The sequence below is a fragment of the Pleurodeles waltl genome, chromosome 11, assembly GCF_031143425.1.
Source record: "Pleurodeles waltl isolate 20211129_DDA chromosome 11, aPleWal1.hap1.20221129, whole genome shotgun sequence".
Taxonomy (NCBI): domain Eukaryota; kingdom Metazoa; phylum Chordata; class Amphibia; order Caudata; family Salamandridae; genus Pleurodeles; species Pleurodeles waltl.
In genome coordinates, this window is record NC_090450.1 from 691,652,030 (window position 1) to 691,673,973 (window position 21,944).

At 47.5% G+C, this 21,944-nt stretch overlaps 1 protein-coding gene across 1 annotated transcript in view; it reads left to right on the top strand.

Annotated features, from left to right (window-relative positions):
• LOC138265981 (all-trans-retinol 13,14-reductase-like) overlaps positions 1-21,944 on the top strand; it is a 160,865-nt gene that overhangs the window by 81,775 nt on the left and 57,146 nt on the right. Inside the window, exons 2-3 of the mRNA XM_069214227.1 lie at positions 5,618-5,800; positions 11,365-11,600. Coding sequence (XP_069070328.1) covers positions 5,618-5,800; positions 11,365-11,600 — 419 coding nt within the window. The remainder of the gene's footprint in view (positions 1-5,617; positions 5,801-11,364; positions 11,601-21,944) is intronic.

A 21,944-nucleotide genomic window follows, 5' to 3' on the forward strand; every position in this document is an offset into this window, starting at 1 on the left:
TGGTATTTTTGTGGATGATGGCAATACCTCCCCCCTGTCGGTTCTTTCTCTCTTTGTTGTAGATAGAGTAGCCGGGAGGGACAAGGGTGTCCAAGATTGGTTGAGAGAGTTCAGTTAGCCAGGTCTCTGTGATGAAGGCAATGTCAATGTTATGACTGAGGATAGCGTCAGCGAGATCCGTAGCGTGTTTGACTGCTGATCTACAGTTTATGAGCATGCAGTTGGCGCGAGGATGGATCTTAGGCTCAGGATTGGAAGGGAGAGGGGGGATATTAACAAGTTGGGCAGGGGGTCTGGGAGAGGGAGGTTGTATACGTTGTCTCCTGAAACCGGTGATGACTGGTATGTTAGAGGGGGGGGGGGGGGGAGGGATGGGTTATAGGAGAGAGCAAGGATCGTGGCTTCCTTATGGGATAAAGGAGGGCTGATTCTTCTAGGTCTCGGGGTGTTACGAGGAAGGGGTATAGAAGGGCCAGTGGATGCTTTGGGAAGAGTTGTTGGCCGACAGAAGCGTGAGTGTCTGGGTCGGCACTGGGGGAAACAGTGAGTCGAGGCTTCTCGCTAGTTTGTTAATGCCTTGAATGATGAGTTTTAGTTGGGATTCAAGGTTGGAGAGCCGTGAATTAATATTAGTGGAGGGAGAGAAATTAGGGGTGAAGGAGTGGGAGGAAAAATTCTTCTTAAGAAGGGGCTGGGGGGATTGATTGCGATGGGATATAGGATCATTGGGCAGAAGGTTAAGGGAGGCTGTCGAGGGGTGGGAGGGGTTAGAGTCAGAGTACGGGTTAGGGGAGAAAGGGGGGGCAGGCTTGGTAAGAAAGTCACTACAGGTCAACAAGTTGGGTCTAGAGGAGATCTGTGGAAGAGGGGGGGAATGAGGGGCGATGGAGGGGGGGAGTCGAAGGGGGGTTCGGGGAGAGGAGAGGTGATGTGGGGGAGGATCAGGGGAGTAGAGGAGGAGGAGACAGAGAGGGCGTAGTGACTGGGGGTATTGAGGTTGCGGGAGTAAGAGGCATGATTAAGGTGAGAGGGGAAAATGGGGATGGATGGGACAGACAGGATGGGGCTGTCGGCACTGGGAGCCAGGGGGGGGGGCAGGGCAGGGGGTGATGGTAGGGGGAATAATGGGGGTGGGGAGGGGTGTCACTGGGCTGGGGGTGGATTGGGGGGGGAGGGAGTGTGGCCTTAAGGGCGGGGAATAAGGATTCAAAGGCACGGAGGTTGGAGTCATTAGCTTGAATCATGATGGTTCCATTTCTGAAGATGGAGATGATGACATTTCCCTGGAAAGCCAGAGAGCTGGAGATAGAGAGTTTGCAACCGTAAGGGATATTAGTAGTCGTAAAGGGGTGGAGGTGAGTAGTGAGGAGGGTGTTCCATTTAGCCGGGCGTCTAGTGAAGAAGATGAGATCAGTCTTTTTCGGGCCATTATGAGCAGTGAAATAGGTGTCCACAAGAAGAAGCTCCGGATGTTGCCTGGAAAGTTTGCGTTTGAAGTTTTTCAGCGCAGAGGGGGAGAGGTGATTAGGGGGAGAAATGGAGAAGGAGTTGGGCCCATGGGGTTTGAGGAAGGGGGAAAAGGGAGAGGAGGTGTATCCTGTGGGGGGCGACATCAGGAGGACGAGGACAACAGGAGGACTACCCCTGGTTAGGGGTCTTCAGCGTCGGCAAAGATGGTTGACGGGCAGCTCCTCATAGGTGAAAGCCGGAGATGGGGGCACCTCCAAGGCTGGGCCAGAGAAGGGGCTCTAGTAGACCAACCCAGGTTGGGGGCCTCAAGGGACGGTGTAGTCAGGCGGCTCCTCGCGGGTCAGAGTCAGGGGAGGAGATTCCTTAACCGTTGGAGCTAGAGATGAGACTCCGGGAGGAGGGAGTCCGGTCCTGTCTTAGACCCGGACTGATCAGGGCAGGCAGAACGCCCGTGGCCCGGCAGCGGGATCAGGGACGCAGGGCGAAAACAACTCCTCAGAGGTCGGGGCAAGAGCGGAGACTTAGACCAGTCTGACTCACCCGGCGGGACCAAAGACACTGAAGAAGATGCCCTCAGCTGCCTCAGTGCAAAGACAGCCCGACTGCGGGGGCAGGCAAGGCTCTGGGAGAGCGGAGACCAGGTCCAGCATCAGTCTCATCCGGTGGGACCAAAGATGCTGAAAAATGCTCACGGCTGCATCAGTGCAAAGGCAGCCCAACTGCGGGGACAGGCGAGGCCCAGGGGGACCTGGACGTCAATCAATACTCAGTTCTCACGTGCAGGGCTCAAAGGTGTCAACAACCCCCAAAAGACCCTGACCGAGTCAGGAGGTTCAAGGGCGGTCAGTAGTGGGGGGGGGCACCAAGAGGGAAGGAGGAGAATCAGGACTTACATAAAAAAATTATCCCAACCCTCAGGAGCTTCTCGCGGTGCGTCCGTCACGGCGGCCATCTTGTTAAAGCTGCCAGGATCAGCGGTAAAAACCGTACATCCAGGGGGGGGCACCCCAGTGGGCAAGGGGCTGACAGAGGGCCAGAAGGAGAGGCAGCTCGTAGTTGAAAGGAAGCAGCGCCAGGGCGGTATCGAGATCTCAAGCCCGAAGGAGCAGCCTTCCTCTATAGCTGCCAGGAGAAGATGCAGAGCAGTCCTCAAACCTTCCCCTGATCGGCGGCTCACGGAGACCCGCGGCGGGTCCTCCACTCCACCAGGACTCTGGGCCAGCAACAGCTCTAGTGCCCTGCTGGAACCATGGACCTACGGCCCCAAGCAAAGGGGAGAAATCCCGGGCAGCCCTTGCTGCCACCCCAGGACTGAAAGGACTGGAGATCCGGAGAGGCTATCCCTGAAACCCAGCCCTCCCTCTGGCCGTATCAGGGACAAAGGACTGTACCTGATCGCTCCCCGATGCTCAGCTGCGTCTGGTGCCTTCCTCGGCCAGATGGATGGAGGCTGCGTGCGAATGTCGGATCCCGGATGTCCGACTGCTCCAGGAGAGGACGCTTCCGCGCACTTCCTCTGAAGCAATCCGAAGCTGCGGAACGGCGCACGAGGACCGGGCTCTCCGTCGGGAGCGCTGCTCCCCTTGTCGCGGGAGACCGGGCTCTCGGGAGCGCTGCTCCCCTTGTCGCGGGAGACCGGGCTCTCCGTCGGGAGCGCTGCTCCCCTCGTCGCGGGAGACCGGGCTCTCCGTCGGGAGCGCTGCTCCCCTCGTCGCGGGAGACCGGGCTCTCCGTCGGGAGCGCTGCTCCCCTCGTCGCGGGAGACCGGGCTCTCCGTCGGGAGCGCTGCTCCCCTCGTCGCGGGGGACCGGGCTCTCCGTCGGGAGCGCTGCTCCCCTCGTCGCGGGGGACCGGGCTCTCCGTCGGGAGCGCTGCTCCCCTCGTCGCGGGGGACCGGGCTCTCCGTCGGGAGCGCTGCTCCCCTCGTCGCGGGGGACCAGGCTCTCCGTCGGGAGCGCTGATTCCCTCGTCGCGGGAGACCAGGCTCACCTTCGGGAGCGCTGCTGGACTGGGCTCTACCATCGGGAGCGCTGATTCCCTCGTCGCGGGAGATCAGGCTCACCTTCGGGAGCGCTGCTCTCCTCGTCGTATGGGACCGGGATCTCCGTCGGGAGCACTGAGGTTGAGAACGGATGCCGGTCAAGGGGAAGATTGGGATTTACACAAAAGAGTGATCCCGTCCCTCAGGAGCTCCTCGAGGAGCGTCCGTCGCGGCGGCCAACACACAACTTTCAAGGATGCTGAGTAACGTTTTTCTTCCTGAGTTTCAATTCTGTTCGCCCTTATGTAGCCCTGTTCTACGACGAATATTTGTAACTATTTTTTTTATTAGTTTAATAGTGACTTGTCTGATCGAACTAGTATATAATGTAATGAGTTGGTGCTATAGAAAGGAAAAAGATATGGAACTTGAGGTGGTACCCGCTATAACTACATATGCTATGATCGAATGAGCTGAATGTATAATTCATGCCCATCCTTTGATTTAAATTGCAGATGTGTACATTTAGTAAGACGTCTGTTGTTTGCAGAATATGTGTAGGGTTAATTAATGTATAGGGCACCTGGTACACATGCATAAAACTATATGACTTGTTTTAGGAGTCTTTTGGGACTAGTGTAAGCATGTACATGCGTCTCAAACAGTCCTCCAGTAGCACTGTTTCAAATGCCATCAAATGTGTCTGGGGACATAGCTCTTGTCCCGGTTATTGGCCTCCGGTCGCGGTGGAGGAGTGTTGGGCCACCTCTCTGCTGCTGTGTGTAGATATGATTGGAGCTTTGCGTGTCTTCGGGAGTATGAAAGTTTTGTGAGCTATCCAGATAGCACTGCAGAGAGGGCTTTATGGTTGGGACTGTTATGATAGGCAGCTCCTGCATGTGTTTGATTAGATGAGTGCCTGCAGTAGTAGGACTTTGCATAATAGGGAAAAGACTATTCATGTATGTTTTTATCCTTCCCATATCTAAGAACTTAAGGAGATCAGCCATTAGGACAGCCCAATGAGCTGGGCTTTGGCCCTGTATTCCGCAGGATGGGGAGAGCATGAGTTGTCGTCATACTGTAGTGCCTAGGCAGTAGTAAGTGCTTGCAGGAAGAAGGGACAATAACCTCTCCTACACAAGGGTGGGAGAAGTCATCTCTCAACTGTTTCTTAGCCACTAACTGTCAGATTCCCCAGAGCAATCCTAGTCCCATGTCATTATTGCGGAGTTGGACTGCGCTAGAGATGAGGTGGAGCTGCTTAGAGCCCAGATCCACTTCCACCCTAAGAAGCAGTGTGCAGATGATCTATAGAAGGTCACCACTTTACTACTAGCAACCCTGTGGGTGACAGAAACACAGACAAAATCCTTCTCTGTCCAGGGGTAGACCTAGCGTACTCAAAGTTATCTGTAAACGCACAATTTTTTTCAGACAGGATCTTCCTCATTAGATGTGCCCTAACAGGATGCGGGAGGTAGGAGTGTGCCGCACACCAGCTCACAGGATTCTATCAATCCGCTCTCCTCAACAGTAGGCGAGGTAATTAAGACCTAAAGAGTCTTCTTGAGAAGAATGGAGCTGTACCAATCTCCAACTGGCAGATGCCAGTGCAATATGGAGCCTTATTGTGAGGGCTGCTAGGGCCTGATGTACACAGGTTAGAGAATACTTCCCTGTATGAGTCAGACCTACCCATGGGATTTGGCTGTCAGAAGGGCGTTGGTCTCTTTCCTGAAACTTGTTATTTCCTTCTTACCAGGAAAAAGCCCCTCAGTATGGGAAAGAGCTGGCTAAGACAAAGGGTGCACCACTCAGCCTATTGGGATTTTCTTATTCAGCTAGACTCTGTGGAGGCTCAATGTGTATACTCATGAAATAGTTGTGGGCACCACCTTCACCCGGACACAAATGTGAACCTTGATAAGTACTGCAAGCGTGCATGCCCTCTTGTGTAATGTCTCACCGAACACACTCACTTTTAGATATCTAACAATGTATTGCTTGATGTGGAGTAAGGTCTTCGATGTGCATGTAGGGGTTTCTTGCCTGTGATTTTCATCAGTTGCTCTTCTTACTATTGTGGTGCCTCTTTGTGCTTGCATGAGCTCAATGTGTTTGAGTGCATTCCGTGCCACCTTCATTTACCTCTTCTTTCCTCAGGCTTCGAGAAGGAGAAGGTGCCTCAGAATCTGGACGCTGTGGTGATCGGCAGCGGCATAGGTGGCCTGGCAGCAGCTGCGATGCTGGCCAAGGCTGGGAAGCGAGTCCTGGTGGTGGAGCAGCTGGCAAAGACTGGAGGTTGCTGCCACACCTTCAATGAACAGGGCTACGAGTTTGACGTGGGTGAGTGTGGCCGCGTTCCAGAAGCAGGTCTGACCAGTCTCTTCCTTAGCCCTGCAGACCCTTCAGAGTCTTTCGTTGCATGAACTGGGCTATGTAAACTTTCTAAACTCTGTGACTGTTGAATCTGACAACCACTGGGCTCCAAACATGCTCCAAACATGCTCATCATGCTCGCTGTGCTGTACCTCTATCTTAAATCTAATTGACTCACCTGCCATCGAGGCACGCTGCAGCGGTATGTGGGTCTGATTTTTGGGTTGCAATGCATGCACAATTTAATCAGAGATGTGGTTGTTAACAGTACAGAATGCTTATATTTATTTACACACCTAAGACAAATCTAAAATATAATGCAGCACAAAGTCCAATTCATTCACAACAGCTTCAAGGAGAAGAGAGCAGCTCATTGCCTTGGTTCACTGAAACAGGAGTTCCTGCGCTATAGGTTAGATTCACAAATAATTTTGCACACCGACGTTTAACTTGGGGAACAACAAAAATCGACTTTACAGGTCAGGGCCATCAATTCAGATTTACAGACTGTGGACTGTAAAATGTACCCCTTGCAAATGGGATTGCCTCGTACTCAAACTCCTGCAGAACCGTGGACCGTTGCATGTGCAATTGTTTGGCTAAAGAACGACTTGAGAGCATTCCAGGGAAGTCTTACAGGCAAATCCGGGCAAAGTCCCAAAGACTAGTAGGTTTGTGGATATTCGCATACCCTCTGGCGTAAGTCTCGCACCTGTAAACACTCCCATATTTACTCCTCTCTTAGTCCAGAGTAAGGGTAGGAATATAATCCATAATCTAGCGGGTGGAATGCATCCATGGTAATTGGAAAGTGCTAAAGCCCTTTTATTTTGTATTTCCGTACGTGGACATTTTCACTTCCTAGATTTTAACACTAACTGAAAACTTCTGCAGAATTTCTTGAGGATTACAAGCATTCCAAAGAAGTTGGACATTTTAAAACCTCGAAACGGTTGACTAGTGCATATGCCTCTGACGTGCTGGGACAAATAACGCATCTTGGAAAGGCTTCCTGGGAGATTAATGGAGAGGATAGGGCACCCAAATCTCTAAAAGAATGGAAGCACAACATCCTTCAGAAGGGAGCTTTAGGGTTTGGCCGATGGGCAAAGATGGTAAAGCAGGTCAGGGAGTTACTGAATATGGAACCAGATGTAAATGTGATGACTAGGTCATGGATCTGAGGCATGGACCATGGGCCCACAGTCTAGAGTAACCACGAGATAACCAGTGGGATATTGAGGAGTTTGATTTGGAGTGGTCAACGGGGGATAACCTTGAAGAAAGAAGCTGAGTTGTTCAAGAACCAGAAGTGATACCAACCACCATGGAATGACAGTGGTTTCTATCATAGTGCTACCACAGAGGCAGGACCAGTGGAGGGCAGGTTAACAAAGGATCACTGGAAGAACAGCAAGGTAGAGCCAAGAGAAGAACAGTGAGCTATAGTTGGCTGAGAGCCACAGTAGTGCAGCCGAGGGACAAGAAGTTGTTGGAGGATCAGGCGTGAGACTGGAGAAAAGCTAGAGGTTAAAGGACACAGTGTCATAAAACAGTTGGAATGTGAGGATGAAGGCTTGTTGAAGCCTCGGAGCAGGATGGAATGTAAGAAAATTTGGGGAGCAGGAGTGGTGGGGCAGGGGGAAGAAATGAAATGGGACACATGCAAATTTAGCTTTGAGCAGTTTTAGACAGCTGGTTGGATTCATGGGTAGAATTTTGTAAAAGGGTGGACAAGCAGAGGCTGCAAAGAAGGGAGAGAGAATAACAGTAGTGGGAGGCAGTCAGAAACTATAACGGAAGCAGCACATATTGAGAAAAGAGATGCAAACTGGGAATGGAGCTGAGCCAAAATCTGCTTTTCGACAGCTACTGGTTCACAGTATGCTTTTCATCTATTGGGTTTTCAAATTGAAGCCAATTTATTTGTGGACCAAGCAATAGCAATTGAATGCTCCATGGCCTGTACTCTTCTTGAGATTTTCAATACGTTTTTTGCATGGGTAGTGAAAGTGGAAGTGGGGTCAAGTGCTACGAACTCTTGATGATTCTTTTACTTGTGGATAAAGCAGAAGTCTGCAATGAAAGCAAGAGACCGGCATTGAAATACTGCTTCTCACATGGCCACACAAACAATTGGCATTCTTGACTATTACAGATTCAGGGCTTATCATGGTCTACATTGGTCATATGTTCATAAGAACTGACACATTTAAATATTTGACAACATCCATGTGATGCATTTGCAAGGGCTGGGGTTGCCTCAGTGATTTTTCTGAGTCACTCATTTTCTACTTACTTGGCTCATTCTTTGCTTACCATGGTCCATGAGTTGAAGGACGTATGAAGATTATCAGATGGTGCTGTGTTTTACTATTCTCGTATTTGGACTTGCCATATCTTTAGCCTTGAAAAACTCCTGTGGACAGAACACGTGTCTGCTACTTCTATAGAGAAAGCTTTATATGCTATGCAATGAAGATTGGGATGAATAAACAGATGAATATTAGCAACTTGATCCTGTGACTACATGTCCTTACTTATCAAGGAATTAATGGAAACACTTTATAGTGTATGCTTAGGTACCTTCTTTGTATACATTGAAAAGGAGGGCACAGTAGTTTGGGTTAGCATTGCCACTTGAAACAATTGAAAGGCCAGCTATGGTGATGCATATTTTGCGCATCAGTATGGTATTAGATTGCCATGGTGTCTCACTTACCAGTTGATAAATCCGAGACTGAAGTTGATGCTACCAGACATTGTAAGAAGAAAGAAGTGTGAGTTGAAGAAACTGCAGTTACTATAAGGATATCTGAAATCTCATTGCAAAGTAGTGTTACCCTGCAATTCATTAAGAAGGTAGATAGTGTTTGCCTTGGCAGATGTTACAAAACAGCATTGTAGGATTAGAATTTGGAAAAGAATAAGTCAGGACTTGCAGAATTGGCTTTTTATTTTGGAGGCATGTAATTGAGTGACAGTATGACTTCAAAATGATCAGGCCACCTGAACATTCAGGATTTTTTCCGACTTGTCTGGATCTAGCGGTTTTGGCCTTTATTGAAAGATTGTCGGGTTCACAGAGCACTGGACAGTGGAATTTATTGAGAGGTGACACAATATTGCCTGGCTCGAGTTTTTCCTCGTTGCTCTTGTAGTGAGACAAAGAGGGTGAAAATGTAGTAACAGGAAGATGATGATTGTGGAAGACAAAACAGTGGTTGGGGTGATCAATGGAATGTCTGCTAGAGAGCGGTAGATGCCGCATTTGCTGAGAGAATTCTAGCTGTGCTGCTTGCAGTGGTTCCTAGCATGCCCTATTCCAGTCCTGGGTAATGGACTGCCTGATAGACTTTCTGGTTCACATCAGTCCTTATTCTCTGGGTTAGCCCAAATGATGGAATTCCAATGGACATGAGTGCTGGAAGATGTTGGAATCTTAGAACAGTGAGGGTCGTGAGCACTGCTTAAGGCTCACTTGCCCTGTTCATGAGAGTATCTTCTCAGGCGTGGAAAGATTTTTTTGAAGAGTGTGGCTTTGAGGAGGTGCAGCACACTGTCCATTTTTAAGACAGGAGAAAAGATGTTGTTATTTTTGTTATTGCATTGATTACTGGCTACGACTTTAGGAAAACTGACATTCAGAGCAATCTGTGAAAAATGCTTTTGGGGACATAAGCCACGAGGAGGAGGCTTTGTGGCATATCCTGAGAAGAGTGGGCAAGGGTAGGGTTGAGACGGAAGAACGGCTATTAAGGTTGACAGATTGAGCCGTAAGGTGGCCTGCGTGGCATCCGTGTGTACATCTGTTTGGGAGTTTGTTGTTTTGTGCAGTTTTAAAGATGCTCTTTTTTTTTAATCTTCTAGTGTTTCTGAGATAGGGGGAGCTAGGGGATATGCGAGTTTGATAAAGGAAGATTGAGCACTGAGAGGGATAGGATGTAAGTTAGGGTGAAGAAGACAAAGACTCACCAAGAGTGTGGGAGCTTGGGTGATGGTGTGGTTTTTAGGGCACAAGAGCATATGTCCAAGCAGGAGTTACACAAATTAGTGTAGACAGAGCTGGCAGGGAATTTTCAACATTATGATATGTTTAGGGTGATGGACAGTCAAGTAGGGGGAGTATTGAGTACATTTTAAAGTGAGGAGGTTTGCCCCCTGAAAGTTTTGGCACATGGTTGTTCATTATGGGGTGGCCACAATTTGGGATGGAGTGTAAGCAGATTGAAAGAGCTGGAGCACTGGAAGTCAAAATGCATTTGTGGTTATTTTCACCCTTGATGCCATGCTACAAGCTTGTAGTGCTACTAGGTTTATTTGTTGGAATGACAGCATTATTTGAAGAATTGCAGGAAGGAGGTTTCAATTTGTGGCCCTTCTATTGTGAAGAGGGGTTTGTGAACAGGCAGAGCTATGGGTAGCGGTTAGACTTGGATGCGGAGAAGATTGAGGTTTATTGGGATGGGCATGGGGCAGGTATGACCAACGCTGTGGTAAAGAAGCCTGAAGCCAATCACAATCCTGATACATGCAGGAAGAATAAGCTAGTGCAGCTGACAGGTCTGGAGCTGATTAAGATAATCAAAAAAGTTCTGAAGGTGTCTTGGGAGAAGTGGGAAGGAGCTGTGATTTGTTGGACACTGCTGCTGCCCAGACTAATTTGGAGGGGCAAAGAAGCCAGAAGCTTCAGCTTAACCAGGCATGCAGAGAGGCAAATAGGACAGTACTCAGTTTCTTTGTGGCTCAAAACTTGGGTATATTGGGCCAAAAGGACATCGTTCACAAGTAGCCGGTACTATTTCGACACAATGGCTTGCATTTATCACATTTAGTGAACAGATTGTACATGGTAAAGTCAAATGTCGGATGACTGGTGGAAGGATGTGCTAGAGGGAGGGTAACATAAAAAACATTTCATGTGAGGGTCTGCCTGGTGGACATTGGGAGGAGGCAGAGGATAAAGAGAACAAAACAGGGGAGAGAGTGCAGTCAACCTTGAAAAAGGTGACAGGTGTGAGCAGGCTGGCAAGAATTCAGGAAATGAAACTGGAATAAGAAAAGGGGGAGAAGCTGGGGCTGGGAAACCCTTAATGTAGAAAAATATTTTCAGATTAGGTTGATGTGTCCTCCCCATTCCATAAACGAGAAATACTCTACCTGTACTCTGACAGCTTTTCAGAGACTAGTCTCTTCTGTTTTACTTTTTATCCAGCCTGACAGGCTTTGTGACAAGCTAGGGCAGACATGTCTGATTCTGCCTGAGGCCTTCTACTCTTTCACAACTTTATGAGTTATAATTCCCGCATAGCAAGCCCACCTCTCAATTTCATGCCTCCAACCCCTCCTTTTCTCACTTTGCTGCTGGTATCATATACCGCCTTCTGAGAATATTGCCATCATGTTTTCTGCTGCACACTTCCACTCAGTCTGCAGGGCCTTTCACATCTATAACCTACCGCTACCAGGCCACTGCCCTCACTAGCTTCACTGTTGAATATGTGCAGTAATCAATCCCGGTTGCGTTTCAGGAATCCACTACATCGGACATCTGTCAGAGGGTGACCCCTCGAGACTGATAATGGACCAGCTTACTGAGGGACAGTTGCAGTGGGCGCCCATGGAGAATCCCTTTGACGTGGTGATACTGGGGGGCACCGGGAAGCAGTATCCACTGTACTATGGCAAGAAGGACTACGCAGAAGGACTCAAAAAGGTGTTCCCAGAGGAGGCACATGCAATTGACAAATACATGGAGCTTGTTAAGGTAATACAGTGGTAGACCTTGGAGTGGGGCAATACTCCCTTTTACCCTTCTGTCCACCTTAGCCCACCACAGCCCATTCTGCTTCTTTAATAAAGGAACATGACTAGTGCGATAACAGGACTTCAGTCCATTAAAATGAATCACCTCTTGGTCATTTCAAATCCATACACTCCCACTGCTTCTTCTGAGCATACATAACCTCCAGTCCCTTGTCTTAATTTATATCATCAAAGGTAAGTTATAAAACTGTATTAAGGGCAAGGGTGTAGGTATCATGAGTGCAGCAGCGGTGGGGCTCTGATAGATGAAGGACCCACTCCACCCAAGTTATGACTGTTTATGAATACCTAATCTTTGCTTACATTAGGACCTATGGTACCCTTGCTGCAAATCTGATTAATAGTTAAAGTGGCGCAGTAAGAAGTGATCATGAACAAAATAATGTTAACTCCGACAGGGGAAGAACTCTCTATCTATCCATCTATCTATCGCTAGTTCTTTTCACTAATGTATTCTTACTTAAAGCAGTCATAGAGATCGTCAGATGCTCTTCCCTTATAATGCCTTACGAGCAGTAGTAACCACAGGCTTTGTCATTTAATATCCAGCATGCTCCTGCCTGGGTTGTTTTAGATGGCCTAATCTTGATGCTCCAGAAGTTGTTACTGTTACCCAAAGGGGTCATGTCTGTTTGCTTGACAGATGGTGGTGGGGCGTACCCATCTAGGACTGCCACAGGCACACAGGGGGAGCCCCATTCAATCTCAACTGAAAGCCCACCACTCAAAAAATGGATCACAGTCCCAATGCTTTCATTGGGCTGAAAGCTTTGTGTGTGTCTGTGATTGCGCAGGTTGACTTTTTAAAGGGGTTGTGGCCTAAAACATAAACAAGAACCACTTATGAAAGGCATGTTCTTTGTAATGAACCCTGTGCCATATTACGTGTGGTCTAGAATCACTTCTGGTTCTCCTGATTATGGTCATCCTTTTGGGCTCTTGATGGTCATGATCCTGATTCTGTTAGTGGCCTTGATGGATTAGTCCCTCCTAGACCTCATCCTAATATACCTCTTTCTGGTGGCACTCCTGGGTCTGCCTGGTCCCCATTATTTCTCTGCTTTCTTGGTTCTGCTACTCCTCCCTCAGGGCCTCCTACCGCTGCTCTTCATGGTCATTCTTCAGGTCCCCTCTGCCCTCTTGGTTCTGACCACCCTGATTATCTGGTGCTGTTTTCGGACTTGTCTTCCTCTGCCCATTACTTCTGGTCCTCCTATGACCCTCCAGATTCTCTGGTCCCCCACTTCATCCTACTTGTCATGCCCATCTGCTTGCATCACATCTCCTTCTGCACTGAATCCCTCATGCAGAACTAGACGTGCATGCCTTGCGTGGCCACATGGCTGCCCTTCACTCAGTCCTGCACATTGTGAACATAAGCTGTGCAGTAATAGCTGTGAGGAACCAGTGTTGGTTAATACAGGACCTGGGAAGCAGGAGCCACAGTTCAGATGATGTGCTGCTTTAGCATAGGTTGTGAGGAATGTGTTTACCTTTAGAGATGCTGATGATGTGAACATGTGCAATGAAGCCGCACAGACCCAGCAAAGGAGCAGGATCTAAAAACCACCAGAGGAACGCCACCAGGGTGTCAGTCAGTCAGTTTGTGTTAATTGTCACCTTCCTCTAACTCTTTCCCTAAATATATTTTTATTTTTATTTTTTATATTTCGTCCATATATGTTTACTGATTGGAGGCTGTCAAAAAGTGGCCCTTTGATGACCTGTCTAAGCCTCTTATGTTTTGTGGGTGCTTGGAACAGGAAGATGTCTCATGGAGCTGAGAAACGTCAGCTAATTTTCTGCAACTTGGAGGGATTAATAATGATTCCGAAGATAGCTTGACACCTCACTCGCATATATTCAAATCATGTGCTCTGTGCCCACCTCACATACCACGTCTAGCTCAGGTAGAAGAATACTCTCTGGTTGGTTGAACAACATCTACCGAAAAATCAGCACTCAAGAGTGTCTACAATCTGGCTCACTAAAATAATCAATTTCAGTCATAGGTGCAGTACTTCCAAAAGTAGGAAGAGGGATGAGCTGTCAAGAGAACTCAAGCTCTTGTGGTCGACCACTGCAATACACCCATTGGCACTCAAATGTCTCTGGGTTAACCTCAGTTGAGAGAGTGTTGATTTCTGCAGTGACACAAGTCTGTGTGGATGCAGGGGAAAGAGACCACCTTTGGAAGCCTTCAATAAAACAAGTAGTTCACTGAGGAAGCCAATGTGAACGCTTCCTTGTATAGATTCATGTTCCAGTAGATACAAAAAGCATACAAGAGGCCCTCTTAAAGTAGGACTCAGCAGGGGTTCCTCACACAAGGTAGCACCATGTTCTCTGGACAGGCACACGCAGCTGGGCATGGTGGGTCTGTTTGCGGAGTTCGTCAGTCCTCTGGACTTGATGGCAAGTCTGCCTCCTTCTCTTCATGTACAGCAACGGTAGACTTTACTGCAAACTTTAAGCCTATACCAGTTTTCAAATAGAATGGTCACATAGGACTCATTGGCTTGTCTAAATTGTCCTATGTCTACGTGCACATAACTTTACAAAATGCACAAAGGTGTACTGAGGAATTTGTGGTAGACCACCCAGGGATGGTTCCTTTGCTATGGCAAAGGAACATCGCCCCCCTGGCCAAGAGCCAGGAGATGATAAATAAAATGATAGTTGCACTATTGTTTTATTTTTCATTTGCTGGCTCAGCCAGCAGTACAGAGAGGGGCGGGGCAGGGCCCTGGGAAGTGGGAGGAGGAGAAGAGAGTGCGCTGCCTCGAAATGTATGCCTCCAATCCATAGCCTGATCATGAGGCACAATAATCGCACTTCTGTATTCCCCTTCCCCAGCACAATATAGCACACTGCTACATTAATTTTAGTTCACAGTATTTCAGGTTTTGTAAAGTTGGGAATTATAGGTTCAACATTGTAAATCATCCTCAGGCTATTTCACTGATTTTAATGGTTTGTTGAAATTATTTTATACTTACATTTTTCAGAGCATTTTACTATGAATCAGTTAAACAGTATTTCAAATATGTTGAAATGATTTGTTTAAAATGCCTATGTTGGGATGAGAATGCCACCTGCATGATAAATAGGTGCCTTGAGTGCTTAACTGTATTGTGAAACATGTATCCTGGCTTTCCATTTTGACCCTAGTATAATGCTAATCTAGTGTGTGCACAGAGGCCCAGGCCAGTCACTGGTAATCTGTTTTGTGACCTATATGGGTGCATAAAGCATGTCCTCATAATGGCTTTAGGTCTAATAATCATGCCCTGGGTGAATCCTGTAAAGCAGTGGTGGTAGCATACCAAGTTTTCTCAATCAGTAGTGTGACCAGATCGTTTTCTCTGTGTCTACTGAACCACTATGATGATATGTTTCAGTACTGTTTGAACATTGAACCTTGCACTGACATTTCATATGCGGGTCGCAAGCATGTATGTGTGGAGTACATGTATGGCGGTAGGACTCTGTGTGTGGTGAAAGTTTGAAGACTTAGACTAGTGAGATCCACTTTGGATGGCCCATGGGTGGGGCCACATGATGGTGGGTGATGTGGCCTCACCCGGCGGAGGGAGTGTTTTGACTGCATTTCTGTGGTTGAAGGGTGGAGATACGGAAGTGAGGGCGTTGAAGGTAAGGCTGCCTTTAGAATTTCAATGAGGACTTGGTAGAAAAAGGCTGTTGATTCGTCCTTCCTGGGCACTGGCATTTGGTAGATGATAGGAATGAAGGAGTGGGGTGCAGTTTCTTTTGGTCAAGATGAGGATGTTTCTAGGCAGGCCTGCTTTTTTGTTTTTTCCTGATTACTGCTGTAAGTACATTGACGACAGCCAGGTGCAGACATCTCACACTTCATTGTGCCCTTATTTTGGATCCACCTACTTGGCGACAGCCCTCCTCCCACATGCTTTGAAAGCAATCACCTTACACAAAAGCTGTTGCTGAAGATATCAGAAAATAACCTTTGAAATAGAACCACATAAACTGCTTCTGAAACCTTTGAGAGTGGACCTGCATCCTGAGACTGGAAAATGTGTATAGAAGTGGGTTCCACGCCTCACATCTGTTCACAGTTCCAAGTTCTTCTTAACCAAGAATGGGAGTATTCAGCAGAGTGCTCAAACAGCTACCGTGTGACCAGGCTGGTACTTGTATGACAGTCAGTCTTCCAGCATTGAGGGGACATAATTTGAAGTCTGAAAAAACTTCCTGGAGATCATGTAGGTATGCCTATCTAGAAGTAAGCCTGTCTGTTTCAAGAGTGAAAGGAGTGCCTGCTGGTGGAGAGAAGTCCAGGAGAAAAAGCCTGTTGTGTTCCCAGCATGTGGAACACCCAGAAGTTGCTAACTGGTTTTCGAAGTGAAACCGAAGCTGACCTGTCATGAGTTATCCTGATCTCCCATTGCAGTCGGCATTGGACAGCATACAGAAATCAAGCCAGAGAAGTAACCATGTGCTGTCTAGCACCCCTGAAAGCCTGAAGGCCTGGTGCTGCTACCTTTCAACAACAAGCCAAGAAGTAGAGGAGCTGACGTCACAGCTGAAGCAGAAACCTGATCCCAGCCCACAGACTGCAACAGCCAAATAGGAACCCGACGTTAGCCCAGCCCAGAGGCTGCGACTGCCTGTGAAAATCACCCATCACACTCCGACCTAGAGGCTGCATTTGGCAGGACGGGGGCCCCCTCCAAGCCGGCGTGTCTTGCTGCACACCCGCTGCAAGCTGAGTGGCACCACCACTGATGTTACATATTAGTGGAGTTGGCGATAAAAGTGCCAGCCAAGAGTACGCCTGCCAGCGCCACCTTAAGTCAGTAATCGGCCCTCCCATGTAAAAGTCTGAGCTAGGCGTGCAGATCTTGTTCTGCAGCTGGGAGAAATTATCAATGTTCCAATCATATTTTGGTTATGAATTGTTGAATTTAACTCTGAAATACTCATCCATATGATGTCTTTCACTGCTTTCTGTGCTACTGTGAGGTTCAAGTGTGGCAAAGTTGTACTTGGTCCAGTTTGCACGTCCATTGTAGGACAGACCCAAGGACACTAGTGGCAAATTACCTTAACCACCACCATTGTTGCCCAGTGGCCTCAGTCTGCCTGGTGCCCCTCTTAACATGTCCAGACACACTGAAATAGTTATAGGATCTTTCACCCAAAATCTGTACGAAAAAAATATTATTTAAAAACTGTATTTTACTGGTTAAACAAATCTGCATTAAAAAAAGGAACAGTATTTACATTCGTTTATCGTTTTAGACGTTGCTCAGATGTGGAATTGCTGCTTTCCTTTCTACTTTACGGATATTTTTAAAAGGTGCTATTGTTAGTCAAAACCACTCAAAAAGCTTTTTTTTATATATTTCATTTAGTTGAAGCAGCATGCTAGGGTTGTTGCACAGCCTTATTTAGCAGTTAAGAGTTGATGGGCCTTTGGATGCACCTATGGCTCGCACTGGTACATCATGCAATAAAAGGGCATGCCATCTCCCCTACACGGATGCATTCCTCCTTGCAGGTGAGTGCAAATCAACACGAATCACGAGTCCAGGAATTTTCAGCCCTTGTTGTGCCACTTATGAGTGCAAACACTAGATTGACTGCCAGTATAAACATCTTGGAGGGCTGCATCTACCAATATACAGTGGAAGGACTGATGATCTCTTCTGCTTCTGTTTAACTAACATTCTTTTTGAGTAAAAATCTGCGTAAGGAGAAAATCTACCTCAAAGTGAAAAAGAAAAGATGGGACAAAAATCCAGGGCGATCTTCACACCCACATTTCAGGTAACTGTCTCTCGACAGATGTTTGTACACAATCGAGATACGTGTTGCAAGTGTTGCCAAAAACGTACAGTGTTCAGTTTCAGGGGGCAAGACAGCCTAGAAGTTTTATAAAGACAATATAGGAGTTTTTACTTTGTGTTTGGAACTTTGTATTAAAAACAGAAGAATAAATGCTGCTTTGCACTGCGTCGGGGGAGAGTTTACTAGCGGGGCTTCCTTCTACCCCCTTCCACAACCCTCGTCAGGGCGGAGGGACAGCAGGGTGGCTTCACTGCTCCTGTCTGAACAGGTGAATACGATGGCTTACACAACTGTTTGATGATCGAAGGGGCAACTGGACGGTTCCTGTTTCCTCCCTTTGGAAGGGCTGAGTGGGATGGCTTTCGCCGCTTTCTGCTGGCGTGGGCTGTGGCATGGCTCACTCTGTCTCTTGGGGGGGGGGAGGGGTAGAGTGGGAAGGCTTTTAGCACGGACGTCATTTAGTGGTCGTCAGTGATCGCAACTGCGACCACTGGGTTGCAACTTGCGACCTCCGGCTTGGGCGGGGGGGGGGGGGGGGGGTTAGGGCAGGCAGGCAAGATCAGTGTCTGTAATAGAGTAAGCAGCTCTTCCGTAGCTCATCCTTACTGATGTCCATTGGGGCGCCATTCTCCTTGTTTGCTATCAAGTTTTTATTACACTAATAGTGAAGAAAATTACATGTTTCATTATTATTGTAATAGAATTAGCTGGAATAGGACTTTCCCTGGAAGTTGAGGTAAGTAAAAAAAAAAAAAAAGATTTTAAACGTATGCTGTGTGTGTTTGTGAGAGTGTGTATGTATGTGAAAGTGAAGGTCAAAGGGTGTGATGTCACTCCTGCTACCCCTGGCATTTTGGCGAACTGAAGTCCAAGGCTTCTGCCTCACTCCCTGGTTTAATCTCACATGGGCAAGGAGACTGGGATGGCTTCAACGACTCTCGTAAACAAAGCTGACAAGAGGGGCAGGTCAGAGGTGGCTTTATGACTGTCCCAGCATTTTTTAGGTCGAGAATAGCAGCGTGCAAGCTCTGCTTTTCCAACCAGTTGTTATCTCTTTGGGCTTTTAACCACGCTGTAGGCGGGCGTCGCTCGCCTCGCCTACGATTATACAGACGTGGCGTTCGCCCGACGCCTTCCCTGACTTCCGCCCACATCGTCATGGAGACGCGTGGAGACGGCAATCGGCCCCGGACTTCCGGGTTGCTGGGACTTTTAAAAATGAAGACGCCGCGAACGGGGAGAGAGAGGAGAAACCGGAGCCGAAGGTTTTTGACAGTGGGCCCGAACGAGAAGACGAGGAGCGGAGAGCAGAACCCGACAAGACGACCGGAGCAGCAATACCAAGAGGACACGAAGTAGCCTGCCACGGCCCAGGAGGGTCGTGGCTACACAAGGTACGGACCCTTTTTAAGGGCAACAACGATAAGGGAAAAGAAGGGGAGGGGGAGAGAGAGAGAGATGGTGGGAAAAGACAGGAGGTGAAAGAAGGGGAGAAACTCCCAGGATACCCTGCCACTCTACTATTAAAGAAAGGAAAAACCCCTCCTCCTCACAAAAACCCTAACCATCCTACTAAAGTAAAAACTACACAAATCTATCAGTGTTTGTTTAGTTAACCCCTCACTACTTCCCTCACAACTCCACCCCTCCCCTCACTAATCACAGTAATTAATAGACCGGGGAAATACGGTCCCACTTACCTGCTGTATCCTCTTTTGTTCTTTCCGAGGGACATCGGGGACCAAGGGGAGAACACCAGAAACTCGCCACCTGAAAGGAAAAAATTCAAGGAGACCATTAAAGACTTTGGAAGTCCCACAGATTGGAGGAAGAGAAACAAAAGAGAGGAACGAAAGGCAAACATCCTATCACTGTATTTCACCACTCCTAGAACTTAAAAATAAAACAAGGAAACCCCTGTTAAGGGTTAAAAACCTGCGTCTGTGTTCTCTGTATCCCAGACCACAACCCCAAATCCCCCACACACGCCCACCTCATATCGCTCGTTCATGGGATTGCCCTTCAAAAATCCTTTGTTATCATTGGTAACTGCTTTATGTTTGTCCCTCCTTGGGGCATTTGGTTACCGACCATGTTACATCGCTAATTGCACTTTTCGCAATAGTTTCCAGAACTGCACTGTTGATTTACGTTCACTTGTTCTATGCTACTTAAGTGCAACAGGTACAGGGTAACTAACCAAGACTGCAAGCTCCATAATACTCTATATTCACCTGTTGGAGTAGAGTGTACCAGCGATGTTGTAATGAACAATCTATTGCATAACTTTCTCAACCAATTTCTCTTTTGGCCTTGGATTCACAAAGCTTTTCTTCGAAAGTAAGCACGTACTACTAATAGTTCAGAAATAAATAATTCCTTGGTCTGAGTGAGACATAACTACTTACATAGAGCACTGTGCGAATTGCTTTCTATCGCGTCTGGTGTGCATTTGCTTCACAGCCGTGTTAAAGTATTAGTTTTGCATCCTGAAAGCTGAAGAACACGTGGATCTGCAATTAGCTGCACAAAGCACAACACACATTTCTGTCATACTTAGGACATCCGTTTTTCCATTATTATATTTATGGTTATTTATTGAGCTCGGCATTCAATGACTGATGGGTGTCCTGCAGCTATACAAGGAATGTCACCCAGTGCAGGGAGCATGCGTCTAGCAAAGGCACACAAGTAGGTGGAAAATAGGTTTTCAAGTTCTTGTGAAATTTCAACTGTTCTTGTTCCACATGCAAGCAAAGAATAATACTGTTCCATAGCTGAGCTTCTAGTGCCCTGAAGGTTTTACCACCAGCCCCTTCAAGCTTGACTTTTTGAAGTTAGATCGGGTTTGAGGTTGATCTGAGACATTTCTTTGGCCTATACCTGTACATTTTTTCCACAAGTACCAAATGGCCTTAGTGGTGGAAAAGGTGAGGCAGCATACAGGATGCCTTGAAAGAGTTCTTTTTTTGTTGTTTTGGAAACCAGTGCTAGTGTTCCATGATATCAGAGCTATGATCACGTTTTTCAGCTGAAAAAGTGCAGCAGTATTTTGAGTATGTTACAACTTTGATATAAGTTTTTGAGAGATTCAAGTATACAGAGTTACCAAAGTCATTTCATGACTGCACACACATATTCATGATTATGACCTGCTGCAGAGAGGCTTAGAATGCAAATATTCTACTAAGAATTTCTTGGTGGTAAAACAGGTTCTGGTAATAATTGCTATTTGCTGGCAAAGGCAAGTGCGTGTTTTGACACCAGCCATGTTCCAACAACGTCTAAGAAGCTGGTGATTATAGAAAAAAAAATATTTTGGCATATATAGATTTAAATGATTTCTGACTGTTCCTGCTAACTGCAGATTCCGCACCATGGAATATCCTCCAGCACCAGACTAGATCTGGAGATCTTTCTCACAGCAGTGCTAACATGCACCGCTTGGGGCATTGCGCAGCATAGAACACCGCACCGCCCTGGCCCACTGACATAAGTTACTTTCTTTGAACCCAGATTCCCTCTCTTGAATTTGTCAGTTTTCCGATGAGTTCCAAACTTTTAAAAGTGTGCTAAAGAATGATGTCCCCACCAGCAACTACAGGATTCTAGCCATGCTGAAGTTGCAGGACACACACATGCCAGCTACGGACTGCACGAGGTGCCTCTTTAGTGCCTGGGCTTGGGACACAACTCTACGTTGTGTGAAATGTGAGTGTCCATGTATTTCGAGGACAAATTGAGTCCAGGAGCAAAAGCTGTATGTCCCTGAGCACAAGAGGAAGTTTCGGCCTACAAATAAGTCATGCTCCAGTTTGTGGGCCCAGACTCAGTCCTGGTCTTGAAGATGTTCTCATGGCCATTCAACCTCCCACCCAAATTCTTCCTGTAAGTCCAAGCTTCGGCATCAAAAAGCAAATCAAGTCTTCAGCCCATTTTGCCACTCCAACTCAACAAGGAAAACATGCAAAGTCATCAAGAAGTAAGTTGCACTCCATCAGACAATTTGTCAGCTGATCCTAAAGTGCCTCAAGTTTCTCTGGCTGTCCTCGACTCTGCAGCATGTTGAGGCATTCAGGGAGGCCAGGCCACAGATATTCAGTGATCTTTCGCCTCCCTCTTGCATGCCTTTTGTCCCCAAGGAATGGTAGGGGCCTCCCGTTGGGTTACAATCGGCTGCGCCTTCCCTGATGCCATATACACCCGAGCGATCTGCTACCAGGCTTGTGCAGACTCCCATACAGATTTGCACCCCCCCCCCCCCCCAAAATCAGTGCCAGTCCCGCCACCCAAAAACAAGTGCAAACACTGCTGGTGCCAAAAGATGACCTGGTGCTGATGCCTAGGTTAGAGTCCGACCCAATGTCAGCCCTTCACCAATGTCACAGTATGAAATTACACAAACGCAACCAGTCATCATGCAGCCAGGCTCTAATTCTGTCCTCCTGCCTGATTC